The sequence below is a fragment of the Sminthopsis crassicaudata genome, chromosome 6 (assembly GCF_048593235.1).
Source record: "Sminthopsis crassicaudata isolate SCR6 chromosome 6, ASM4859323v1, whole genome shotgun sequence".
Lineage (NCBI taxonomy): Eukaryota > Metazoa > Chordata > Mammalia > Dasyuromorphia > Dasyuridae > Sminthopsis > Sminthopsis crassicaudata.
In genome coordinates, this window is record NC_133622.1 from 75401890 (window position 1) to 75428102 (window position 26213).

Below are 26213 nucleotides of genomic sequence, written 5' to 3' on the forward strand. Positions count from 1 at the left end.
CCACCCCTACCTCTATGTGACTTTTATGTAATGTGAATTTGTTAGCCCATATAACAAAGGCATTACACAAAATGGTACCTTTATGCAAATCATAAAATGTACTAAAATGGGGACAAATTAAATACTATATCATGATAATAAACCGAATTATGAAATGAAAAGCAAAGTTAATGATAAGATACATAATACTATACAATAAAGTTAACATAGATGTGCAAAATGTTGCCCTTTCCCTACACTCTGCATCTACTCTTTATAACTAGTGGCTGACTGTAACTTTTTTATTAAACCATCAAGAGATGTTTGGACAGGAGCTCTCTATTTTTCCTCTTATAGCAATAGCAATCAACATTTCCTCATCTTGTCTTTGAACTAGAACTTTCAATCCTTTCCAAATGAAATGTTTTGCAAATCTACATAAAAACAGAACTATCTTGTATGTGATAACAAAAATACCCAAAAAGACCCTTATTCCTAGATCTCAGTAGCCCAAGAGCATAATAAAATATTTGATGCATTATCTACTAACCAATTAATAGCCCCTGGCAGTCATACCTCCTTGAGTAGTCCAAATACATTTCTCACACCATCTCTGAGTAAGGAGATACAAGGTATCCTAGTACTTGACCTAGGGATAGAATAAAAGCTGCTACTCCAAGAGAGACTCAGACATCCTCTCTGCCTTGTCCTTGTTTAAAAGCTGGAAGATGCAGCTACAGAATTCATAAAAAGAAAGTCAACAGAGAAAGCTCAGTAACAGTGGCCCTGGTGCTCACTACTAGAGACTATCTGGAAAATAGGAAATAGAGATTTGATTTGTATATTAAAGATTTTCCTGATCTGCTATTTATTGAAGTCATAAATAGTAAATTTAAGTTAAAAAAAAGTAGTAAATGTAATTTATAAGCAGAATGATAATGTTGAAAAAACATTCAACTTGGACTAGGGAGACAGATTCAAATCTTAGCTCCAAAATATATGTCCACCTCTCTCAGCTTGAATGTCATTTGTAAAATAGGAGTGCTTTCCAAAACACCCCTCCCCTGTATTATGGTAATGATAGCTAGGGAGAGTTCCGGACCTGAAGTAAAAAAAAAAAAAAAAAACAAACCTGAGTTCACATCCTTTTCTTATTAAGGTGCGCCTCAGCTTTCTCATCTTTAAAATGGCTTGATAATAGCACCTACAAATGAGGAACAAATGAGATAAATTTGTAATACTATTAGCACAGTGCCCAGCCTATAATGAGTGTTATTATTGAGCAGCTAAGTGGTACAGATCTGGAGTTAGGAAGACCTGATTTCAAATTTGGCCTCAGGTACTTCCTGGCTTGTGACTTACTAGCTAAGTCCTTTACTCCTATTTGCCTCAGTTTCCTCATTTGTAAAATGGTTGCAGAAAGAAGTAGCAAACCACGTCATTGTCTTTGCCAAGAAAACTCCACATGGGGTCAAATATAACTTACCAACAAATTATAATTATTATATCACAAAGTTATTGTGAAGATCACACAATATACCATTTTGTAAACTTGAAACAACCTTTATAATTGCTAGCAATTGTTAATTATTGTCTTTCCTTTTTAGAATATAAGCTCCTTCCAAACAGACTATCCCACTTGCTTATAGTTTTCTCCTCAGTGCTTACCACAGCGCCCAGCAAATGTAAATACTCAATAAATCTTTTTTCATTTACTCATCCAAACTTGCATTTTCCACCTTCCAGAATTTTTCTGAGGAAAACACTTTGTAAAGCTATTATTTATCTTACAGCTGAAATAGTCTGGATTTTTTTCAGCAGCATGCTACTCCAACATACACAGATCTCATTCTCCTTTGGAAACATATATTTCTGATCTTTTTCAACAAACAGTGCAGAACTATACATGCTCTGCATGCAAGATATATCTACAATTAAAGTGATAGTGCTCTAGACCAGCACACTTATCCAGGGTTTGCACTCTCCCCTAGTTTTCCTGAGAAAGTATATCTAGAGAAGAAAATACAGCCTTCCTTGGTAAAGTAGGAGAACTCCATCTGATGGGATCCAAATAAATCAATCTGTAATATTATAGATTTTAATGTATAGCAAGTCTTACATCCCTACTGATTATACATATTGAGAGACCAGGGAATTTCATCTGTGCTTGTACCCCTCTCGGAGCCCAACAGATGTCTCTCCATTACACTCCATAAAATAGAAATTCACCCATTTGTCACTAGCAACCTTTTACAATTTGATTCCAACCAGCACCTAGCATAGTCTGACATTAGCATGAGCTTGTTTGATTTACAGTTTGATTTTCTCCTTTCATGCTTCATTTCTGCCAAATTGATCCCATCCCTATTCCCCAAACTTGCCATCCCATCTCTTGTTTGTCCCCGGTGCTTGGAAAGTTGTTTCTCTTCATCCCTGTTTGTTAAAATCCTTTAAGGTTCAACTCAACCATCAGTCCTATAGAAGGACTTTTCTGATCCCACAAGTTATTGATGCTCTTCCTATAGGACCCTTTGAAATGACTTTGTACATATTTCCATTAAACATAATCATAGGTTCAAACAAAAAAATCATTTTACATTATTTTGTAAAGTATCTCTTCTTTTTTAAAGAAGGGGATGGAAGGAGAGAAGGAGATGGGTGAACTTTTCATTACAAAAGCAATAAAAATTTCAAACCATATCAAGCATTATATGTTCTATTCTATGGAATCTTTCCTAAAAATAACTATAAAAGCAGTTTTTATTTAACCTCCATACTGGACCAAAGGATATGACATGCCAGAGATTAGATCCAGATTTTTATTCTTGGAGCTGAACCTTGAAATTTGAATATTGTAATGGAAAGATCATTAAAGCAAAAAAAAAAAAAAAGTAGTCCAATCATCATAAAGTTTATATAGTTTATGATCTTGGAAAACATGTATTCAAATTGTCCTTCTTTGTGTCTAAGTCTGTCCAGAATGATGAATTCTGAGTTCCTAGAAATCAAAGAATAGATCTATTTTAACCTCTTTACCAAGCAGAAGGAATTGAAAGAGGAAATGGCTTTTCTCAATTTATTCTCAAATAGTTGATTAAGCTGATATATAATTTACTGTGAGTATTTTATTTGGTTAGAAATGAAGGGAAAATACATTGATTCAAGAAGATCTGGATTCAAATCCTACCAAAAAATACTTTTTGTACTTAGTAGTTGTGTGACACTAAGTAAATCATTTAACCTCATTTTATTTTATTTGCAATAACAATAGTATCTAAATCAAAAGGTTATTGTGAGGTTGAAATAAGATATGTCAAGTGCTTTGCCAGTCCTAAAGCTCCATATAAATGTCAGCTATTGTTTCTATTACCATTACAAGAGTATCCACACATGTTTTTTATTTTTATTCATTTATTTATTTATTTTTGGTGAGGCAGTTGGGGTTAAGTGTCTTGCCCAGGGTCACATAGCTAATATGACCATATTTGATTCAGATTCTACCACCAGGGCCAGTGCTCTGTCCACCTACATATATTCTAAAACTCCAAATCTCACTTTTTGCAGAACAGAAAAGGGAGCAAAATGCTTCTAAACTACCACCAACTGCTACATGCTCTAATTTGCTTAAAAATCTAAAAATTTTAGACATAGATTTTTTACTCCCCTGAATTTCCTTGAAATTTTGCTATATAGGAGAAAACTTTTAACTTGGCTTTGTCTGCAGTGTCCAAAGGGCTCTCCCTTCTCACTCTATTAGAAAAGAAAAGTCAGCCTTTATATAGGAAAGGAGATCTGGAGTAGCAGACTGGAGTGCATGTCCTCATAATCTGTGTGACATTGGACAAGTGACTTCACTCTTCTTGACCTCAGTTTCCTCCTCTGTAATCAAATCAAAAGTGCCTACTAATGCCGGGCACTATGGGAAATGTTGGGGATAACAGGATAGACACAAAACCATTCCAGCCTTTGAGAAGCTTCCTTTCTATCCTAAGGAAGAACATGTAGACACATCTGTCCAGACAAAGGAATTTAGGGGATGAAGGTGGGAAATGCAGTGATCTAGATTGGAAAATGATTGAGATGGCCTTAAAGGCCCCGAGTCCCCTTAACTCTGGCTCTTAAACTATGGCGTCTGAACAGTTTATTCCATATTTAAAAAAGCTGCCTTAAATTTGTACAGAAAATCCATGCCAAAGCTTACAGTCAGAACCTTTGCCTCCTGCTTCCTGCTCACCTAGTGCTTCCTTCAGTATCTGGGATACTCTCTTCAGTATCCTCAGAATTACAAAAACAGACCAGTCCTCTGAAATCTCTACATTCTAATTTGAATTTCAGGGGACTTCCCAGCCAGAGCAGACAGCATGATCAGGAAGTCTTTTCCTGGTTCTTCTCTTTCCACCTACCTTTCCAGGTGTTCATCAGATGAAAGAACAGAACAGATTATTGACTCCTGGCCAATGGGAGGGAACACCTGCACAGTCTCAGGCAGTACTGAATATAGAACAATCAGACTGTTTTGTTTTGTTTTGTTTTTTTCATTCATTCTGACTCTCCTCTGATTAATCACAAAGACTTTACCTAAGTGAAAAGTGGGGAAGCCAATGGCCAGAAAATCAAAGAACGTCACAGGAAAGAGCCCTCAGCCTTTTGATCAGTTAATTACTCATTTCCCCCTTATACATCTATATCACTTTTATGCATTCTACCTGGTCCTGCCTCCTACTCCAACTATCTTTCTATGAACCACCTCCAGCTGCCTGCACAGTTAGTTCAAGAGAACTAGGTGACTAAGAGATAACATATAGGGCTTGGATTAAGGAAGACTAGTTCACATCCTGCCTCAGATACTTAATAGCCTGACTTTGGACAAATTACTTAATCTGTTTGTCTCAGTTTCCTCATTTGTAAAGATGTGGATAATAATAGCACTTACCTCACAAGGTTGTTGTGAGGATAAAATGAGATATGTGTAAAGCACTTTGCAAATTTTAAAGCATTATAAAATGCTAGTAGATATTATCATCCTTGTGACACACTTTAACTTGTTTCTTCCACATTTCTGCAGGAATATTTTGCACCCAAAATCTGGTTAAATTAAGAAATTCATCCACTAGATGACCTTATAATTTAGAAGCATTTTTAAGGAATGGAAATCCTTGTTGCATTTAAGATAGAGTTTAAAGAACAATCATTTGATTGGCTGTTTAGAACCCTGATTTGGAAAGGTAGCCATACCTTGATGGATTTGGGATCTGAGTTCCAGGCACTTGATTTTGCCAATCTAACCTAATATGATGTGTGGCCCTTTTTGACTGATTATTTAAAAGATCCCCAGATCTGCTCAGACAAATGAGATTCATGCATATTAACTATTTAAGGAAACCCTGATTCTGGACTTCTGCTTCTCTTACTCATTTATCCTATTTTATTTTGTAGGGTTCTTTTATTTTTCTAAATTTGATCTATAATTGTTCATAAAAATTAATATTTTAATTTGCATAATATCAGTCAGTAAGCTTAATGGGGGAGACAGACAACATGCAAACAATTATGTACAAATAAAATATAGACAGGAATATACAAAGATATACGATAGGAAGGAGGCATTAGCATTATACAGAATCAGGAAAAGTAAAGAACAAAAAAAATTAGGGTATGAAACTGTAACCTTCTATTATACTTTGGTTTTGGGGGGAAGGAAGAAATATATATTAAATTTAACTTTTCAAGTTCATTATTTAGAGTTGATAAATGGAGAAAACATTAGACCTGCAGGCAGAAGAGACTTGAGTTTGAATATGGCCTCTGATACAGTGCTTGCTAAACTTTTTTCAACTTGCTACCCCTTTTTTGCTCAAGAAATTTATATGTGACCCTGGATATATAGGTATATAAAACAGAAAAACATTTTCTGATAATATATCTTAATTTCATAACTCCCATATTCAGTTCCAAGCCCCCATATAGGGTCTCAAACCACAGTTTAAGAAGCTGGGATCTATACATTTTGGTGATTTGGTGATAGTAATACTCATAATATATAATAAGGTTATAGAAGGAACAAATATGTTTATAAAGCTCTTTGAAATCCTTAAAACACTACTGTATGTAGTTGACAGTTTTTGTACAAATGTCTTATCTCATCTACTAGTTAGTAAGCTCCTGAAGGGAAGCTTTATTTATATTTTTATCTTCTTCAGCACCTGACAGGTGGTTTGCACATAAGAAGTGTTTAATTATATTTATTGAATAAATTAATCCACCCATATAGGATCTGGTACTGAAGAACTAATTCAGACTAACCCAATTTACAAACTGATTAGTGAATCTGAATGCCAATTTATTCATTTCCAATGGGAGAGTTAGCTGATTGGGTAACCAGTATTCTATCAGTCATTTGCATTGGCCACATGCCCATGTTGGATAGGTCCACCAATTATAATACCAAATCATAGCTTGCTTGGTAAGCAAAGAAATAGATCCAAGTCTCTAAAAAAATTCTTAGATGTTTTTATTATGTTTACTTCAATTTTAGGGATGTTATTGTCATTATAAATAATACTGTCATTAGAATAAAATATCCTAAAAGTTTCTTCCCAAGTATCTTTTTATCAATTTTACCCCTTGTACAGATTCATCTTTATCTTTCCAGACTAATTTTTTTATATCATTCTCCCTCACATACTCTGTTCTTGCTATTTCCTATATGTAATATTCCACCTCCAACCTCCTTAATTTTCTACAGACTGTCCCCTATTTCTGAAAGGTTCTCCTACCTCCCTCAGTGCTCAACTGTCCTCTTCTATAGGATACCTTTCCTGACTACCCAGCTGTTAACACCCTACCAAATTATTTTTATTTACTTATCAGTATACATGTTGAATCCTACCCCAAAGAATGTAACTTCCAAAAATTTAGTTTTTGTTTTTGTCTTTGTAACCCTAATACCTATCACGTGGACATATAAGGACACACAATAAGAAACAAATTCTTGTTGAATTAAATTAAATTCAGCTTTATAGTTATTCCACCAAAAATTATGAACCACTTCCAAGAGTGGGCTGCTTTTGTAAATGTCTAATTTTAATCCTAATTTTAATCACTTTAGACTGATTTCATATATATATATATATATATATATATGTGTGTGTGTGTGTGTGTGTGTGTGTGTGTGTATACATATATACACACACATATATATGTATATATATTATTTTGAAGATTATATTATTTTAGCTAATAGTTGTTCTTTCACTTGTTTGTTTCAGGTACAGAGCAGTTGCCTCCTGGAGTAGAGTTCAGGGAATTGGGATTCCCTTGATCACTGCAATTGAAATTGTGTCCATCTGGATTCTGTCCTTCGTCTTGGCTATTCCTGAAGCCATTGGTTTCGTCATGGTGCCCTTTGAGTATAGGGGCAAAGAACACAAAACCTGCATGCTCAACCCCACAAACAGGTTCATGGAGGTACTTAATAATTTTGCATAGTCTAATTGGGAACTGTTCTGTTCTAATTAAACATTAATTGTAGAGATACTTGGGTCTGATTGCTGAAAAGTGTCTAGAGGAAGACAACCAAAATGGTGAAAGATCTCGAAGAGTCACTTAATAACTTTACACAATCTAATTGAAAACTGTTGTTTTCTAATTTATCACTGATTATGAAAGCACTTGGGTTATAGTGACAACTGAAAATTTTCTAGAGGGGGACAACCCAAATGTTGAAAGACCTTGAAGTTAAGAACATAAGAATCAGTTTGGATAAGGAAAAAAAAATAAGACCTTGAACTAGGGAAGAGAAATCTTAAAAGGGATGTGATAATCTTATAAAGGGATGTGACAACTATCTTCAAAGGACTGTTATATGGAAGGTATATTAGGCTTTTTCTGCTTGGCCCCAGAGGACAGAGCTATGAGCAATGGGTTCAAGTTGCAAAAGAATAAATCTAAAATTGATGTAAGATACAATTGGAGCTACACAAAGTTGAAGAGGCTATGTTGGGAGATGCATCATTTTCTCTTCCTTGAAAGTCTCTAAGAAAAGGCTAGATTACCACTTGTTAAATATATTGTATAGAGGGACTCTTGTTAGGTAGGCAGACTGAATGGCTAATGATATCCCTTACAACACTAAAATTCTAATATTCTAGGATGGTTGTGTGATTATAGGGTCTCTGGGTAATTCAGCTAGTACAAATCAGGAGTTATCAACTTAGTGAGAAAATGAATGAAATCGATCTTTTGGTATTTTTGTAAATAAGCAGGTTTATTTTGTGTCAGTGAATAGAGAGGAGAAAAGGCTTGGGCACAAGTCTCTCCTCTGACACATACTGTCTGAGTGACTCTATACAAGTTATTTAACTTCTTGCTCAGGGCAACTCTCTTAGTAAGTTATGGAGAAATTCCATACCTGCTTTGCTAAAGGGCATTTTTTCCACCTAGGAGTTCTATCACAAATCTAATACTTTGCCACCTTTGTAGACAAAACTCTATTAATTTTTTCACTCAGTTATAGTGATACCAAATAGTTCTATACTGTACAATTTAGGATCACCAGGCCAATTTTCTAGGTGAAGAGATTTATTGCTCATTATTTTGTAAGAGAAAGTCTAGAATATTGGTTAGAGAGTTGATTCAAATCTAGCTTCTGAAACATACTGGCTATATGATGCTGGTCAAATCATTTAACCCTTGATGCCTATGGCAGCTTTTTAAGACTATATACACTGATAAGAATTTCTTTATCCTCTATACCAATAAAGTCATGAGCCTAGAATCTACTCTCACCTCCAGCTAGGTAATGCAGTGAACACAGTACAGAACCTAAAGTCAGAAAAGATATGTAAAGTAAAATACAATTAAAATTAAAAAAAAAAAAAAGAAAATGCAGTTCCCAGGGATTACTAAACTACATTTCCTAAAAATTAAAATTTTCTCTTTCTCAACTAATTTTCATGCCAAATCTTCTTCTATCTTTAAAGGACATATGATTTCATTAGTCTGAACACTTTTTTCACCATTACAGATTATACTCTCTCCATACAAGGATTTAACAATCAGTTCCCTGGGGAGAAAATATATCACAACATGTTTTTAAGTTTAATCTGCATTACTAGCATTTTCTCCATCACTTTTTAAAGTCAAATGAATAACCAAGAAAATTAAACTCAGATTTATGGCACAAGTTGATTTTCAAGGTGTACATATTCACAATAAAAATTTAGCACTTTCTTGGCTTTCTTGAGCCAGCTCTATACCTTAAGTAGATGGCTTTCAAGAGTTTCAATGGCCAAAACAATTCATCACCTAATACCCAACATTCTGGTGACAAATAAATGAGGTACACATGGTCCCAAAAGATAAAAAGTTGGAAATTACTTCTGGTCAATGTGAGCAAATAACCTGAAAATTTTAGTTCAAAAATTCTATACGTTCAATTCAATTATTCATATAAATTATCTTCATAGTTAAATCTGTGTAGTCAACCAATCAATGATGTAAAGCTGATTTTTCCCCCCCTGAGGCTGGGGTTAAGTGACTTGCCCAGGATCATACAGCTAGGAAGTGTTAAGTGTCTGAGATCAATTTGAACTCGGGTCCTCCTGACTTCAGGGCTGGTGCTCTAACCACTGCGCCACCTAGCTGCCTCTGTAAAGTTGATCTTAAAAGAGTGGCCATGGTAATGCAAACTTTCTCTTAATTCCCTGTAGAAATCAATGAGAACTAACAAGGGAATGTGAGCATGATTTTGTGTCTAATGAATTATCTATTTATAGATTACTAGGCAGGGAAATTTGTATTCCTGATTTATTACTTTTGGGACACTTTCTATTTGAGTAATTAGAAAGCCCATCCAATTATTTGACAGTTACTTAGGTTATGACCTCTTTGTGCCTACATAAATAATTAGATGAGAACATAATAAATTCCTTGTATATATTGTATTCATAAAAGTGGTAGAGAATATTAAATTCATAGAAAACTTAGGAACAACTAATTCAATGCTTTAAAAAATAATAAATGAGTATTTGAGACCTATAGAGGTTAACTGAATTGATCAGAATCACCTAGCTAGAGAGAGGACTCTTTAGAACTCAGGATTCTAGTCCCACCTAAGTCTGATTCCAAATCCAGCAAGAAGACATTCATAGATGACATGGCAAAGTTGAGCTTATACAAATGATATTCAGTAAGTGTCATTAATGAGTTAAAAGAATTAATATCTGCAAATATTTCTCAGCATTAATCTCTGTTTAAAAATGAGTCTTTTACTCTGCTCAATGTTTTTTCTGTTATACTTGGAAGAAAACTTAAAAGCAAACTTAATAACTGTACCCTAGAGGCTTCTATACAGTAATTCTATGAAGCTATTCAGAGGAAAACTGTTCTCCAAGAAATTTGTACTTAGAGGGAAAAAATGTCTTTTTCTATCTGTCTTTCATGAAAACCAAGAAGAGGAACCTGTAACCAGTGGAGGAAAACAGATTCAACTCATGAGCAGTATTTTCAGTCTGAATTTATACTTGAAAGATTCTCTGCCTTTGTTTTGCATAATACCAATATGTCATTTTAGTTCCAAAATAGCATGGCAGAGCTCTCTCAGTAAGCTGAATGTTTCCCCAAGAAATGCTTTTGAAGGAAACAAAAAAAAAGGAATCAGTACTAATGGTCTTTTTGCCAAAAAGTTATTAAACTGGAATTGAGCTTCAGGATTGTCATAGTAACAAGAAATCAACATATAGTAATTACCTAATATGGACAGAATCACAGAATGTCAGTTGGAAAGAACCAACAGGCCATTGAGTCCAACTCAAACTTTAGTAAGGGATCCTCTCTATAGTATATGCCCAGTAGTCAACCATCCAACCTTATTTGGGAGCCTCAACAAAATCTGCTTTTTGAGGTAGCTTATCTCATTTCTTAATAGCTCTAATTGTAAGGGAAATTTTCTTTATATCAAGTTTAAATTTCCTTCTGTTGTTTCTAAGTCTGTCCCCTATGACTAGACAAAGCAAGTTGAATCTGTCTTCCATATAGCAGCCCTTTAATACTGGAAGATTTAAGTTTTGACTTCTATAGGCTAACCATCCCCATTTCCTTCAACTGATTCTCATGTGTCATGAAATTGAGAGCATTCACCAGCCTCACTTCCCTCCTCTGAGCTCTTGCCAACTTACCAATGGTCTTCCAAAAATGCCCAAAATTGAGTACTTTGATCTAGATGTGGTCTGACGAGGATTGAACATAACAAGACTAACATTTTTGAATTCTATGACTCTTAAGAGAGTCATAGATGGCATTAAGATGCCATCAAAGTTGGCATTAGTCCTCTTGGCTACCATATCACAAAGTTCAGAAAAGTCAAGGTAATTGCTCTCATGAAACTTAGAGATTAATAGGAAAAAAAAAAGAAATAAACACAGGTGCCTGGCTATCCCACTTTGGTACTTCTCTGATTGATTTCTCCACCCTGTCCAAGAAAACACATTTTTAATATAACCTCATCATCCTGCAAGATGTCATCAGCCTTGATGTTGCTTTGGTTATTGTGCAGTCATTTATGACTCTTCATGACCTCATTTAGAGTTTTCTTGGCAAAGATCCTAGAAGGGGCCTGTCATTTCCTTCTCGCCAGATCAACTTACCAATGAGAAAACTAAGGCAAATAGAGATAAGTGACTTGCCCAGGATCATACAGTGTTTGAAGCTAGATTTGAATTCATGAAGATTAGTGCTTGTGACTCCAAGAAAAGCACTCTATCGAATGCAGCAGCCTCTATTGATACTATAGCTCTATATTATCTTCTGCCTTTCCAATTAGAGCATGGGACAATAAACTCAGAATCTCCATTTTCTTTGACACTAGCTTCAAATATCTCATTTCTCACCTAGGTATACTATTTTGGAACTTCTCTGACTTCTCCATCATGCATCCCCAGTTGGGTACCTCCCCTTACTTTTCAGCTTTTTTTCATGAACTGACTTCCCCCCATTAGAATGTAAGCTCCTTGGGCAGGAAATATCTTTCTTTTTTTCATATTTGAAAAATATGAATTTTTCAAGAATTATCACAGAACCTGGCATATAATAGGTGTTCAATAAATGCTTATTAATAGATTATGATAACCATAATTTGCAGCATACATTTAAATTAACATAAGTACCTTAAAGAGAAATTCTCAGGAATGAAGTCCTACCTCTCTCAGAGGGAAGGGAAAATGTCATTGAGCAGTCACATGTTAAATGGGCTAAAAGGATGTACAAAAATGACTGTGATATTATAAAAACAAAAAGCACCAAAGAAACTTTTATTTTTAAAAATTGAGACTTCTAAGTGAATGAAAATCAACTATCAATAGATTTAGAAGAAAAAGAATGGCATCTCAGACACAGGGAAAGTATAAATAAAGGGACAGCAGCAAGATAATGTAATGTGTCTTCAGTGAAGAAGAATAGAGCCCAATTTAGCTGAAGCATAAAATGGATCATGGTGAGTAATAACAAATGTCTCAAACTCTTTGAACTCATTGTCATGTTGACACAGGAGTTTGAAATTTATTCAGGAGGTGATAGGGAGCTACTAAGGATTATAGAGCATGAAAGTATCATGATAGAATTCAACATCTTCAGCTATTATAATCAGGATTCAAATACCAAGATCCAAGATGCCATAGAAATGGGAGAACAAGTCTGTGATATGGTGGGAGAAATTACTGTCTAAGGATTGGCCATCAACCTGTGACCCTACCACAATCAAGTGGAGTCTCAAGACTGATGAAATCTTGTAGAATGATGAGGTTATCCTAAACAGTCATGAGAGTCAGATTACAATTCTCTATAATATATACATCTCTCTTTTTTCATTCTCTTTTCCCCCTTCTTCTTTCTCTAAGTTCTCCCCCCCTCTTTATACTGTATCTGGTATTATATGTTAAGTGCTGGGTGCCCTATTTTAGAAAGGACATGAATAATAAGTTGGAATGTGATCAGAGAATTTTAACCATTATGGTGAGATCATGCCATATGAGCATTAGTTGAAGGAACTGGGGATTTTTAGACTTCAGAAGATCAATGAAAAGAGCATTTTTGCTGTTTTCAAGTAAAGGCCTGGCATATTGAAGAATAAAGAGACTTTTCTCCTTTTGGCTCCAGTGGGCAAAAGTGATGAAAGTTGCTAGGTGGCAAATTTAAGTTTGATATAAGGGATATTTCCCAAATAGAACCAATGCTATTACAGAATAGGATCCCTCAAGGAATAATGGGGTCTCTGTTTTCAAAAATATAGATATTAAAATGTTTAAATAAGTTTTCATTGATGCTTTTTGCTTTTACATCATAGGCATTTCTGGATAATACTATCCTCCTCCCCACCCCAGTTCTCTCCTGTAATTGAGAAAAACAGTTCTGTAAAACCAACTGACACACCAACTGTGTCATTTAGTCCAGGAGCATTTATTAATCACCTACTGTATACCAAAAATTGTGCTAATTTCTGGGGATAAAAAGAAAAGAAAAAACATCATTCTTGTCTTCAAGGAGTTCAAATTCAATCAATAAATTAGATCCCAGCTTGCTAAACTTTGGTTTGCAACCCCATATGGAATCTTGTAATAATATAAGGATCACAACATTGTGATTTACTATTACTACACTTATATGGCCAGAGTCATATAAAAATGTCAGTCAAAAAAACAAGTTGTGAGGGGAAAAAATTTAAGAAGCCCTAGAATAGATTGTAAATTCTTGAGGGTAGAATCTATCTTTGGCCTCTTTTGTGTCTATCATACTTAGCACAATGCCTAGCATATTATAGGAACTTAAATCTTTATTGATTGATTAGTTTATTGATTGAAAAGTCTGGGTGACCATTTGAGTATGTTTTAAAAAGGATTCTTGTTTAGGGGTAGTTTGACTAGCTGGCTTCTGAGGTTCCTTCCAATTCTGAAATTCTGTGAATTTTCTTTTTTAATCTTTTTTCTCATTTCTTTCTCATACTCTTTATTTAACGTCTTCCCTACCAACAAGTTAGGCTTGATATTCCCTACCCTTAACCCACTCCCCTACTCTATTTTTTTTTACTTAACGGCGGTTTATTTTTTCTAATTACATTTAAAGATAGTTTTCGACATTCATTTTTGTAAGATTTTGAATTCCAATTTTTTTTCTTTCTCCTTCTCTTACTTCCATCCTTCCCAAGACAGCAAACAATCTAATATAGATTATACATATATAATAACTTTAAATATATTTTCACTTTAGTCTTGTTGTCAAAGAATAATTGAAAGGGGAAAATAACGAGAAAGGAAAAAAAAAAGTAAAAATACTATGTTTCTATTGCATTCAGTCTCCACAATTCATTTCCTGGATGCGGATGGCAATTTTTATCCCAAGTCAACTTAAATTGTCTTGGATCATTGTAATGCTGAGAAAAGCTAAGTCTATCATAGTTTTTTTTATCACTTTTTAATCTTGCTGTTACTATGTACAGTATTCTCCTGGTTTTGCTCACTTCACTCAGCATCCATTCATGTGAATTATTAAGGCTTTTCTGAAATTAGCCAGCTCATCATTTATAAAAACAATAATATTCCAGGGCAGCTAGGTGGCACAGTAGATAGAGCACCATCCCTGAAGTCTAGAGGACCTGAGTTCAAATTTGATCTCAGACACATAACATTTCCTAGCTGGGTGACTCTGGACAAGTCACTTAACCCCAATTGCCTCAGGAAAAAAAAATTCCATTACATTAAAATACTACAATTTATTTAATTAGTAATAATTGGCCCTCGGCTAAATCTCATTGAATACAATACTGCCACTGCACAAAACTAGTACAATTTATTCAGCCACTTCCACTCAATTTCCAATTCCTTGCTATCAAAAAAAAAAAAAAAAGTTGCTATAAGCATTTTTGCACATGTGAGTCCCTTTCCCTCTTTTATGATCTCTTTGGGATACCTAGTCAAACTCTTTTTTTTAACCATCCTGGCAATACTCCTATAAGAAAAGGTTTCTGACCCTTACTCTGGGGACATGAAGTAATCTTTTCGATCCTGGACCTAGAACCTGCTCCCCCAAAACATGGGTCAACACCTACTTTTTCACATTTGACAACAGGACAATAGATACTAGGGAAAGTATTGCGCACAGAAACTTCACATTTCTGGGAGTAAAGATAATAAAATATGAAGATGTCTCTCTGATGTAGTTGATTTTACATTTACATATATGTGTGTGTGTGTGTGTGTGTGTGTGTGTGTGTGTGTGTGTGTGTGTGTGTGTATGGCTACAAAGATAAAAACAGAGAGAGAAATAAAAGATATCATTAAAGAAATCCATGAATGAAAAAGATGAGCTAGTTGCACAAGAAGGAGGAGGCTTAGCTGATGGTTCCATTGGTTGCTCATTCACTCACTACTCTGGTGTCCTCATGTTGTTGAGAGAACAAAAGAAGCGCCCTCAGCACATTGGGCAGATTTCCTTATAGTGAATTTACAGGGGCTGAATGAATACACATGGGTGGATTATGATCTGCAAAATCTGAGAAAATGCCAACATCAATGAAATCACAGATTTATTGGATTCCAAAGAAAAGGAGACCCTTTCTGCAATCCATGTTTTAGAAAACAAAACTTAAATTTGACAGAAATCCTTTGTGGCTAAAATACTTTAACACTGCTTTTCTTTAATTGACTTGACTGTTGTGATAGAGAATGTCCTAGCATTCTCTCCTTCCACAAGTGATCTTGTGTTTATTCATCTCTTGACTTGTTTTTTTATTGCTTAAGAGAATAAAAGAGGGGAAAAAAACAAATGGTTTTTGAATGGACATCATTGACTTAGTTCAATGTCTTATCCAAAGAAGGAATTCAGTCAGTTTTTGCTCATAGAATCATAGGATCACAAAGTTGAAAAGAATCTTAAGAATCATAGTCTAATTCCATTTTACAGATAAAGAAACTGAGAGGTTCAAATGGCCTGCCAATGGTCACCTCAGAACTAATTGGTAAAAAGAGATTTAGACTCCAAGTTCTCTTGCTCTTTCCATTATATCCCACTGTTGAATTGATGTAGAATAAAATACTTCCAAGAAAACATTTAAATAAATAGCTCAAAATAAGTCAATTTCTTTGTAATTTTGTATCACATTTTTATTATTCTGTAGCCATTAATAGAAATACTGTAAGTACTGCCCACTGGAGCTCTCATTGTTTGTATTATAATCAGAAATTACCTAAGTCTTCATAGACTAGTCCCATCATTTTTTACTGTGGGAACTGAGGTTACAGTGTGGGGTATGTCCTTGCTAAGTAAACAATCTGAAAGGAAATGATGGGAAAGAAGGGGTTTCTTCCCTTCTCAGATTAATCATTTGGAAGCAGAAAGTGTTTGAGTGTAGTGTTTCAATCTCCATCTTTGTGGAAAATCAAAATTTTCATTTTTAAAAAGAAATAATTCAGAACAATCTTTTGGTTAACTAATATGAGCTTTTCCCAAACCCAGTAGGAAAGTTAAGCTCAGTGCCTCTTTAGAGATGGTATTCTCTTCAAATGACTTCCAGGTGGTAAGCATTTAAAAAAAAAAAAGGAAAAAAAGAGTGGAAAAGAAGTTATTGATGGCTCTAATTTTCCAACAGTGAGGTTACATAGCATGCATACCAGGCAAGGGGTTAACTGCCTATGAAACCAAAGTACTCTCATCCTCCATTCATCAGCTCCACATAGTCCATTAAGAATTCTTCCACCCAGGGGACAAAGGCAAACCAGCATCAATAAAATTTACTAAGAATTAAGTAAGTGCCTGCTATTAGTAAGTACTTGTTAAGACCAGGAAATACAAAAACCAAAACAAAATAGTCCTGACTTCAAAGAGGTTGTGCTCCATTGTAGTTGTAAATGAGTGAAGAAATAACAATTGACATTTATTTATTGCTTTAATGTTTGTAAAACACTTTACTTTGAACTTCATAATAACTTTCTGAGGTAACTTTCTCTGTAACTTTCTCCATTTTAGAGATAAGAAACCTGAAACTTAGGCAAGTAAAGTCATTTGCTAGTGGTCACATGGGTAATAAAAGCCAGACTTAGGATCTGAACCCCTAAGCACTTTATCTACTGTATCATACTGCCACTTACCATGATAGCTGGTATTTAGAGAGCACTTTAAGTGCTTGCAATATGCTACATAACATAGCTATGACTGCATGTTTCAAAATACAGATTAATTTTTACCAAAGAGAGGTCTTTATACAGTAGTATTCAATTGAAACTAACTTTTTTTTAAAATTTAAAGCACTTTCTTATAAATCTATGATTTCATCCATGGGGTACTACCACAATTGGGGTAAATTACAGTCCTTTCACATTTCTTGAATTACTGTGGCGAAAGAAAGAAAGAAAGAAAGAAAGAAAGAAAGAAAGAAAGAAAGAAAGAAAGAAAGAAAGAAAGAAAGAAAGAAAGAAAGAAAGAAAGAAAGGAAGGAAGGAAGGAAGGAAGGAAGGAAGGAAGGAAGGAAGGAAGGAAGGAAGGAAGGAAGGAAGGAAGGAAGGAAGGAAGAGAAAGAGAGAAAGAAAGAAAGAAAGAAAGAAAGAAAGAAAGAAAGAAAGAGAGAGAGAGAGAGAGAAAGAAAGAAAGAAAGAAAGAAAGAAAGAAAGAAAGAAAGAAAGAAAGAAAGAAAGAAAGAAAGAAAGAAAGAAAGAAAGAAAGAAAGAAAGAAAGAAAGAAAGAAAGAAAGAAAGAAAAGAAAAAATTTTGATTACTTGTGGTGGCTAATCCTCGAGTTTCTGTGGAGTTGGCAAGGCTGATCCTAGAACAACTCCCATCGTGTCTATCACTAGGACCCATATTCACAGCCCTTCCAATTTGGGAGCATCTGCCAAAGTGCACATTCCATTTAGAGAGCTTTCAAGAATTCAGGGTCACCTCTGTAGCACACTGGAACACTGGTATATGTTTGGTTTAAAATTCTACATTTTTTGTGAGCTGGTTAAAAAAAAAGAGTAAGATAATTTTCTGAATTTTTGACTTTAGAATTGACTTTCTGCTCCTTTGTCATCGCTGAATTATTATAACCAGAGCAGACATACAAACTTTTCTCTATGTATATAAGGATCTTGCTGCTGCAGCCTTGTTATTAGCATACTTCAGGGATACTTTGCACTTAATTTGCATGATTATCTCCTCTTTTTTTCCCCTCTTCTATTTACAGTTTTACCGAGATGCAAAAGATTGGTGGCTCTTCGGTTTCTATTTCTGTGTGCCGTTAGCGTGTACTGCCATCTTTTATACCTTAATGACTTGTGAGATGCTCAACAGAAGAAATGGCAGTTTAAGAATTGCACTCAGCGAGCACCTTAAGCAGGTAATAATCATGGTAATGATTTGCATTTATACAGTATAGTACAGTACAAATGTCATCCTATTTGAGGTAAACAGAAAAGAAAAACAAAAGCTCAGCAGTGGAGTTTCTTTTTGAGCAGAATGCTTTGAAATACTTTGGTCCAAATAAAATTGTGGATGTAGTAAGCAGGTAATCCTATGATCTCAAAACCCAAATCACAAGTACCATTTGTACAGATGTAGAATGGCATCTAATACAGTATGATCTAAGAAAAGAACAATTTAATCATGTGGTAAGAAAGAGAAAACCAATGGACAGCCCACAAGGATATCCTCACAGTGTAAGGAAGATGTTAGAGGGCTTCCATCCATGTTGGTGATCCCCTTTAGTGAATTTGTGATAAGATATGGTAGCAGATCCTTGCATAATGCTTTATTGTTTTAAAAAGCATTTTCACATATGGTACATTATCAGCTTTGAACTTGGAGTTAAGAGACTCCTAGGTCAGGATCCCAGTTCCAACAGATCCCAGAGTAAAGAAAAAGGCATCATAATGACAGCACTGGATTCTGAATCATAGACCAGGAGTTTATGGATCTGCCACTTGATACACATGAGAATTTTGTCAGAGTACTTAACTCATTGGTGGACGTCATTTCCCTCATTTATAAAATGAGGCATTTGGACTATTAGTGACACTGGCCTCTTTGCTATCTCATCAACAAGAAACTTCATTTCCCAACTCTGGGCATTTTTACTGGCTGTCCCCCAAGTATGGAATGTACTTCCTCTTCATCTCCTCATGAGTACCCTAGATTCCTTCAAGTCCCAGTTAAAAATCCATCTTCTAAAGGCAGCCTTTCCCTTAAAAAAAATTCTAATTTCTTTCTTCAATTAATTATTTCCTACTTATCACATCTATACATATGTATATAGCTGTTCGTAGTGTCTACCCCATTAGATTGTAAGCTCCTAAAAGGAAGAAGTGTCTTCTGCTTTTCTTTGTATTTCTAATACTTAGTACAGTGCCTGGCATATAGTAGACTTATGTTTAATGCTGAGTGGCTCTAAATTTCTTATCCTAAATTACAAATTATTTAATCTCTTAGAGCTTTCATTATAAAATGAAGAAGATAATGTTTCTACCACCATTGCCACCTCCCTCATAGGTTGCTATAAGAAAACTTTGTCAAATTTTTGCTTTGCTTTGTAAACTTTTAAAGCACTATTATTTTTTAGTTTTTGCTCTTGATGGAAATTCCCACTCCCAGTTAAGAAATTCCTTATACCATTGTTGTTTAGCAACTCTTTTGCATCTTAGAGACTAAAGAGAATTGCCTGGTATACTTCAATATGAGAATCAAGTAAATTGACATGCATCATCCAGTCAGTATGTGTCCCATATCTAAAAGCCTGTAAATGTGATTATTTCCTTAACATTGTATAGAAAATATGAGAAATTTTCTTTTTTACAATTAACACATATTTTATTTTCTTCCCCAGTGAGGAAAGAGATAGAAGAGAAACAAAACCATTTTAAATCCTGCATTTACCATTCTCCATTTGGGCTAAGTGGCTTAGTGGATAGAGCGCCCAGTCTGAAGTCAGGAAAACTCATCTTTCTTAGATCAAGTCTGGCTTCAGACACACTTACAAGCTGTGTGACTCTAGGCAAGTCATTTAATCCTTTTTGCTTCAGTTCTCTTATCTGTAAAATGAACTGAAGAAAGAAATGGTAAATCAATCCAATCTCTTTACTAAGAAAACCCCAAATGGCATCACAGCTGAACAATATTTTGCAGGTGGGAAAACTGAAACCTAATGTCACACAGTGAGTTTTTGGTAGGTCAGGGAATAATACCATTTTGCAAATAAGAAAATTGATATCCAGAGAGGATCAATGAATAATGCTTCTCACATGGTAGGCACTCTATAAATAAGCCATTGAATTGAATTGAAATGAACTGAATTGAATTGAGTGATTGGTCACATAGCTAGTAAGTGATCTATTGCATACTAATACTAGAACCCAACTCTTCATCTCTATTACACCTAGCAAATATTCTGTTAATACCAATCTGCCCACCCTTAGATAAAATGGCTCTTTTAAAAAGCGGCACCAATAAGAGCAAATAGGCCACACATAGGATCTTCTGTCTAGATACCTCTGTCCTATTGTGTTCTACTTGAGACTACTGATTTTTTTCATATTTTAGCTTAACTGGCAACTCAAGAAGATCAAATAAATACTGACTGGGTGGAGGGATGCCAGCCCTGTCTTTACTAACTCTTGGAAACCTTTTGTGTGGTTATACTAGTCATATGGTCTTATTATAGGTTTCACACATCTAATACTAGGTGGTTAGGGGCAAGGCAGTGTTACGCCTCCAGTCCCCATTTCAATCAGTTTCCTCTTGATGTTGGCTAATCCTAGTTGCAGACAGACTGTATTTTACATGACTAGCTCAATTTCTAAATGTGCACACTCTTAGAAAATAAACACAATGTGCCCCAATTAATAGCCAAAGAAAAATCACAACCTATGATTTTCCTAATCCAGTATAGACTTTGAAGTGCCAAGACCTTCAAAGCCAGTTCAATCTAACTGGCTCCTCTGCTTCATAAAGTAGTAGCCCTTCTCTTCAACAATGAGAGGATCCAAATCAATTCCAATTGATCTGTAATGAACAGAATCAGCTACACCCAGAAAAAAAAACACTGGGAAATGAGTATGAACCACAACATAGCATTTCTACTCTTTCTGTTGCATTTTTGTTTTTTTCTTAAGTCATTTTTATCTTCTTTCAAAATCCGATCTTTGTTATGCAACAAGATATCTGTATAAATATATATACATATATTGTATTTAACATATACTTTAACATATGTAATATGTATGGGACTACCTGCTATTTAGGGGAGGGGTTGGAAAGAAGGAGGGGAAAAGTTGGAACAGAAGTTTTTGCAAGGGTCAAGGTAGAAAAATTACCCATGCATATGTTTTGTATATAAAAAACTATAATTAAAAAAAAATGTTAAGTGGAAAGGCAATCATATCCTTTAAAAGAAGAAAAAGGGAGAATAATTTTCAATATCTATTTTGACTTATATGATAAAAAATAATCATCTCTACTTACTTAATGAAGTGATTAAAGTCTTTTTTAGTGAAGTAAAAAAATAAATAAATAATTAAATAAAGTAATAGCCCTTTACCTAATATTTCAAATAGTTGCTGATTCTGGGTTTCAGTTTCCTCATCCATTAAAATGAACTGTTATACTAGATGATCTGTGTGTGCATGGTACTGTCCTTTCAAGCACATGATAATTATACTTATCCTGCAGCCCCAACTTCCTTTCAGACAGCTCAAACTGGATTCTACTCCAAATGTCCAAAACTAAACTCATTATCTTTCCTCTACAAGATCCCTACATTTTACCTTTCCTATTATAGAGAGAAACCCTCTCCTCCCTGTGCCTCAGGCTCCCACAGACTGATTTTCAATTCCTTACTTTCTCATTTCTCCCATATATTGCCAAAGCTTATCAATTTCACCTTCACAGTAATTCTCAAATAACTCCCTTCTCTCCTCTGACATTGCCACCATATGGAAATCCCCTATTACCTGCCCCACCAGGTATATCTTTTGCCTCTTTCCTTTTCCCCAATCCTTAGCACAGTGCTTGATCTTTATAAATGTTTACTACCTGACATTAAAAAAAACAACAATAATAATTAGCATTGATATAGCACAGTAAGCTTTGCATGACATTTTACATCCATTATATCATTTGAGGTTCACAATAATCTACCTATGAGGTACTACTATCCCCCATTTTAGGGATGATTGTCTTGCCACAGTCACAGAAAAGACCTAAGTCTTTTCTGACTCCAAGTCCAGTGTTCTATCTATTACACTCCTCAGATTAGAGAGAATCATTTGATATTAGATTTAGAACCAAAACAAACCTTGAGAGATTCTGCTCCAATTCTTTATTTTACAAATATGAAAGCTGAGGGCCAGAGAAGTTAAGTGACTTTCTTGGTCCAGGTCATCAAAAATAGAATTCAAAACAAAGCCCATTGACTCAACACCCCAGAATTCTGTTTATTGCCTCATGTTGCCTAAAATCAAGCATAGCCAAGAGTTCTGAATATGGGTTCTCGGACTGTGGGATCAGAAGAGAAGGTCACCCTTACTTCTTACCCCATGCATTTTACCCTCCCCTCGGTGGTTAACATTCATTTATATCTGGCTGAAATCTTGCTTCACTTAGAGCTGCTGCAGATAAAGCAATCTTTTTACCTGGCATGCTACCCCCAGCCAGAACTTTTACACATTGTACAACTTTGATTCAACTGCTCTTATTTTCCCTGAACCCCCCATCTCGTGTCCTTTTTCACCACATTGCTGAAAGGCCACCATACATACACACACACACACACACACACACACACACACACATTACACTACTACTAATGAAAAGTTCCTTAAAATGAAGCTAGTTGCTAAGTAATGCAAAAGTAATCATTATAAAATTAGTTACAGAGAACAGATAATGAAATATATACCTTCCTCCTTCCTATTGGTTGAGAGGTAGAGGACTACTAAAGCATAATATTAAACATATTGTCACACAAAGTCTGCTTCAGACATTTTTGCTAATTATATTTCTTTGTCACAAGAGGAGGAGAGCAGAGGATGCCCTTGGCATTCTGGCCATTGGCAAGACAATGTAGGAATGATTGACATAAAAACAAGTCATCAATTTTTTTTTCTTAAATTAACAAAAAGTTCAACTTGAATATTAACTGATAGATCCTTTAAGAAGTTTCTGGAAGACAATTTATCTGACTCTTTCAAGGGATAGATCTTTCTCTCATGGCTATAATCACTTTTTTACCACAATTCATCTACAGCTAAATAACTTTCATTTGTATTTTTTTTTCTCTTTAGCGCCGTGAAGTAGCAAAAACAGTCTTCTGTTTAGTTGTGATATTTGCTCTTTGTTGGTTTCCTCTTCATCTGAGCCGAATCTTGAAGAAGACCGTGTACAATGAGAGGGATATGAACCGGTGTGAATTGCTTAGGTATTGTATTTGTCATTTACTTATTTCCTCTTTCAAAATAAGCAAATTGAAGTTTAAACAGACTAATTTCCCTAGAAGGAAATTAGGGATTCCTCAACAGAATAAGGCTCTTGTGACTATTCTGCACATGTTTTTGTTTTTGTTTTTGTTTTTTTAATCCTGCATATCTTAATGGTGATCTCTTTGAATGTCCCTAATGTTTAGCTGCCATTGCTTTCAGGGGGAAACTCCCTAAAGGAATTGTGCATTTAAAGGCACAATGGACCTATCCTCTCACTTTGTAAATGAGGAAACTGAATTATAGAGTTAAGTATTTTTTTCCTCATGGTCAGAAAGCTAACTAATAAGAGTTGGGAATGTAACTAAGACCTCCGACTCTAAATCTAGTTACTTTCCACTATAGCATAGAAAGAGATAAAAAAGGTAGTTTCTTCTCTCCATGTCCTTAGACTTTCTGCTGCTATGTTTATGGTTATATGTTAAGCCAAAAACAAAAAACTAAAACTACTTTATGAAACTGAGACTACCATCCTTTAAAAAAAAAATAGTATATAGAAAAGATTTGTTGGAAATGGCTTCTAGGCAGGAAGAATGCTTACTTCAGGAATATATTCTAGTTAGCATATGAAAGAATAATGTATGTTCTAATTATTCCATGTTATTTTCTTTTGCTCTAGTTTCTTATTGCTTATGGATTACATCAGCATTAACTTGGCAACTATGAATTCATGTATAAATCCGATAGCACTGTATTTTGTCAGCAAAAAGTTTAAAAACTGTTTCCAGGTAAGAGCTCTTTAGAAGATGATTTTAAGAAAAATAAAAATTAGATAATAATAGCTATCATGTATTATATTGTTATTATTGATTTTGTTATTAGTATCAAATAATACTTTCTGATTTGAAAAGCACTTCACAAATATTCTCATTTTTTCCTCACAACAATCCTGACAGGTAGGCATTAATATAATCCCCATTTTAAAATTGAGGAAACTAAGGAAGACAGAGATTAGGTGATTTTTCCAGGATCATACTCCTAGTAAGTCTCTAAACTCAAGACTTCCTGCCTTCAGATACAGTGTTCTATGTGTGATATTTAATGATCCAGAGTATAGCAGATATTACCAATATTAATAAGTCTCTAAACTCAGGACTTCCTGCCTTCAGATACAGTGTTCTATGTGTGATATTTAATGATCCAGAGTATAGCAGATATTACCAAATTAATAAGTCTCTAAACTCAGGTCTTCCTGCCTTCAGATACAATGTTCTATGTGTGATATTTAGTGATCCAGAGTATAGCAGATATTACCAATATTAGCTTCAAAAGTAACTATCATTTTCACCAGCTGGAAGAATTATAAAAAAAAAATTAGAGGAGATGATATTGAATGCAGCAAACATCTATGGGCTAGGCACTGAGCTAAGCCCTTAACAAACAAATAGTCCCTGCTTTTTGTGAGCTTATATTCTACTAGAAATGGAAGGAAGGATAGAGGAAGAATATATTGGATACACAAATAAGTAAAGACAAACCATATATGACATAATATAAAGTAATCTCAAGAAGGAAAGTACTAATAACTGCTTGGATCAAGAGAAAGGCTTCTTTTAAGAAGTGATAAATGAACTTTGAAGACTGAATGTTTCTTCAAAGCAAAAATGAGGAATGAATATATTCCAGAAAGGGATGCATGCTTTATTAAAAGTTATAGAGACAGGAAAGTTTCAAATAAATAATACAGCACTTATACAACCAGAAAGTAGAAAGTAACTTCTCTAAAAATGATATCACAAATAACCACAATATGCTGGGCTAACATTAAAATGAAAGGTAATTTTTGTTATCTGCCTGGTAATTACTCCATTAAAAGAAATCCTAAAATACAAATATCAGGAAATATAAAAGTCTTAAGTTAGTATGCAAGCTACCATCTTAACCTTCCAGAATTCTAAATAGCATATTACACCAGCTTTTATGATAACACAGTACATGTTGCTAATATAATTTATTCAGGGAAGCCAGATGTGAATATTTATTGGTTCCTTAAACTGAAGAAATGTCATTAGAAGAGAAAGTTTCCTTTAGTTCTCAAAACCATTCTTTTGAGCAAACCCAGTTTATTACTTAACAGTAAATTCATTGAAGTGAATCACTGCAAATAGGTACACATATACATAAACACATACATGCATGCATAAATATTCATGCACATACACCATTGGATGATTTGCAGTTAATCTTAATTAAATTATTATGGTTTTTAGTCTAAAAGTATGGTAATTAACATAGCAACCTAAAATATGGAATTTTACTTGTTGCTCCATCAGTTGACTCTTTGCAGTTGATGCCTAAATTTTTAAATATTTATAACAATCATAAAACTGTCCATTAAACCAGGAGCATTAATGGCTAGACAAATGCTAATTAATTAATCTTTGGGAGACAGGGAGGCGGAAGACAGCTCACTTTGTTGATCTCAAGCTAAGGGCCTTTTTATTCTTTTAAAATACTGTAAATGTTTTATTCATGTACATTTTCCCCTGAACTTTATTTCCCAATGACTCTGCCCAGTGTCCCCAGTAGATCCTTCCTTGTTACAGAGTAGTCATTTCAGTCAAGTTTGAAGCCTTCTCTTATTAAATACACGGTCTTCCTTTGTTCTTTGCAGAATGGAAAGGATTAATCAGGAATGAGACAGGGTAACCGTTGACACTGGAAAGGACAGCTTTTTATTTTATTGCTATTAAACACATATTGAATGTTTAAGAGTTAAATGCCTATTATTCTCTACTTGGTGGC

The 26213-nt window shown here is 34.6% G+C and overlaps 1 protein-coding gene across 3 annotated transcripts in view; it reads left to right on the forward strand.

The window, feature by feature from the left end:
* Positions 1-26213, forward strand: part of EDNRA (endothelin receptor type A) — an 82253-nt gene that overhangs the window by 52896 nt on the left and 3144 nt on the right. For all 3 annotated transcript variants that reach the window (XM_074276004.1, XM_074276006.1, XM_074276005.1), the window contains exons 4-7: positions 7248-7446; positions 18188-18340; positions 23277-23410; positions 24088-24196. In XM_074276004.1, the coding sequence (XP_074132105.1) occupies positions 7248-7446; positions 18188-18340; positions 23277-23410; positions 24088-24196 (595 nt within the window). The remainder of the gene's footprint in view (positions 1-7247; positions 7447-18187; positions 18341-23276; positions 23411-24087; positions 24197-26213) is intronic.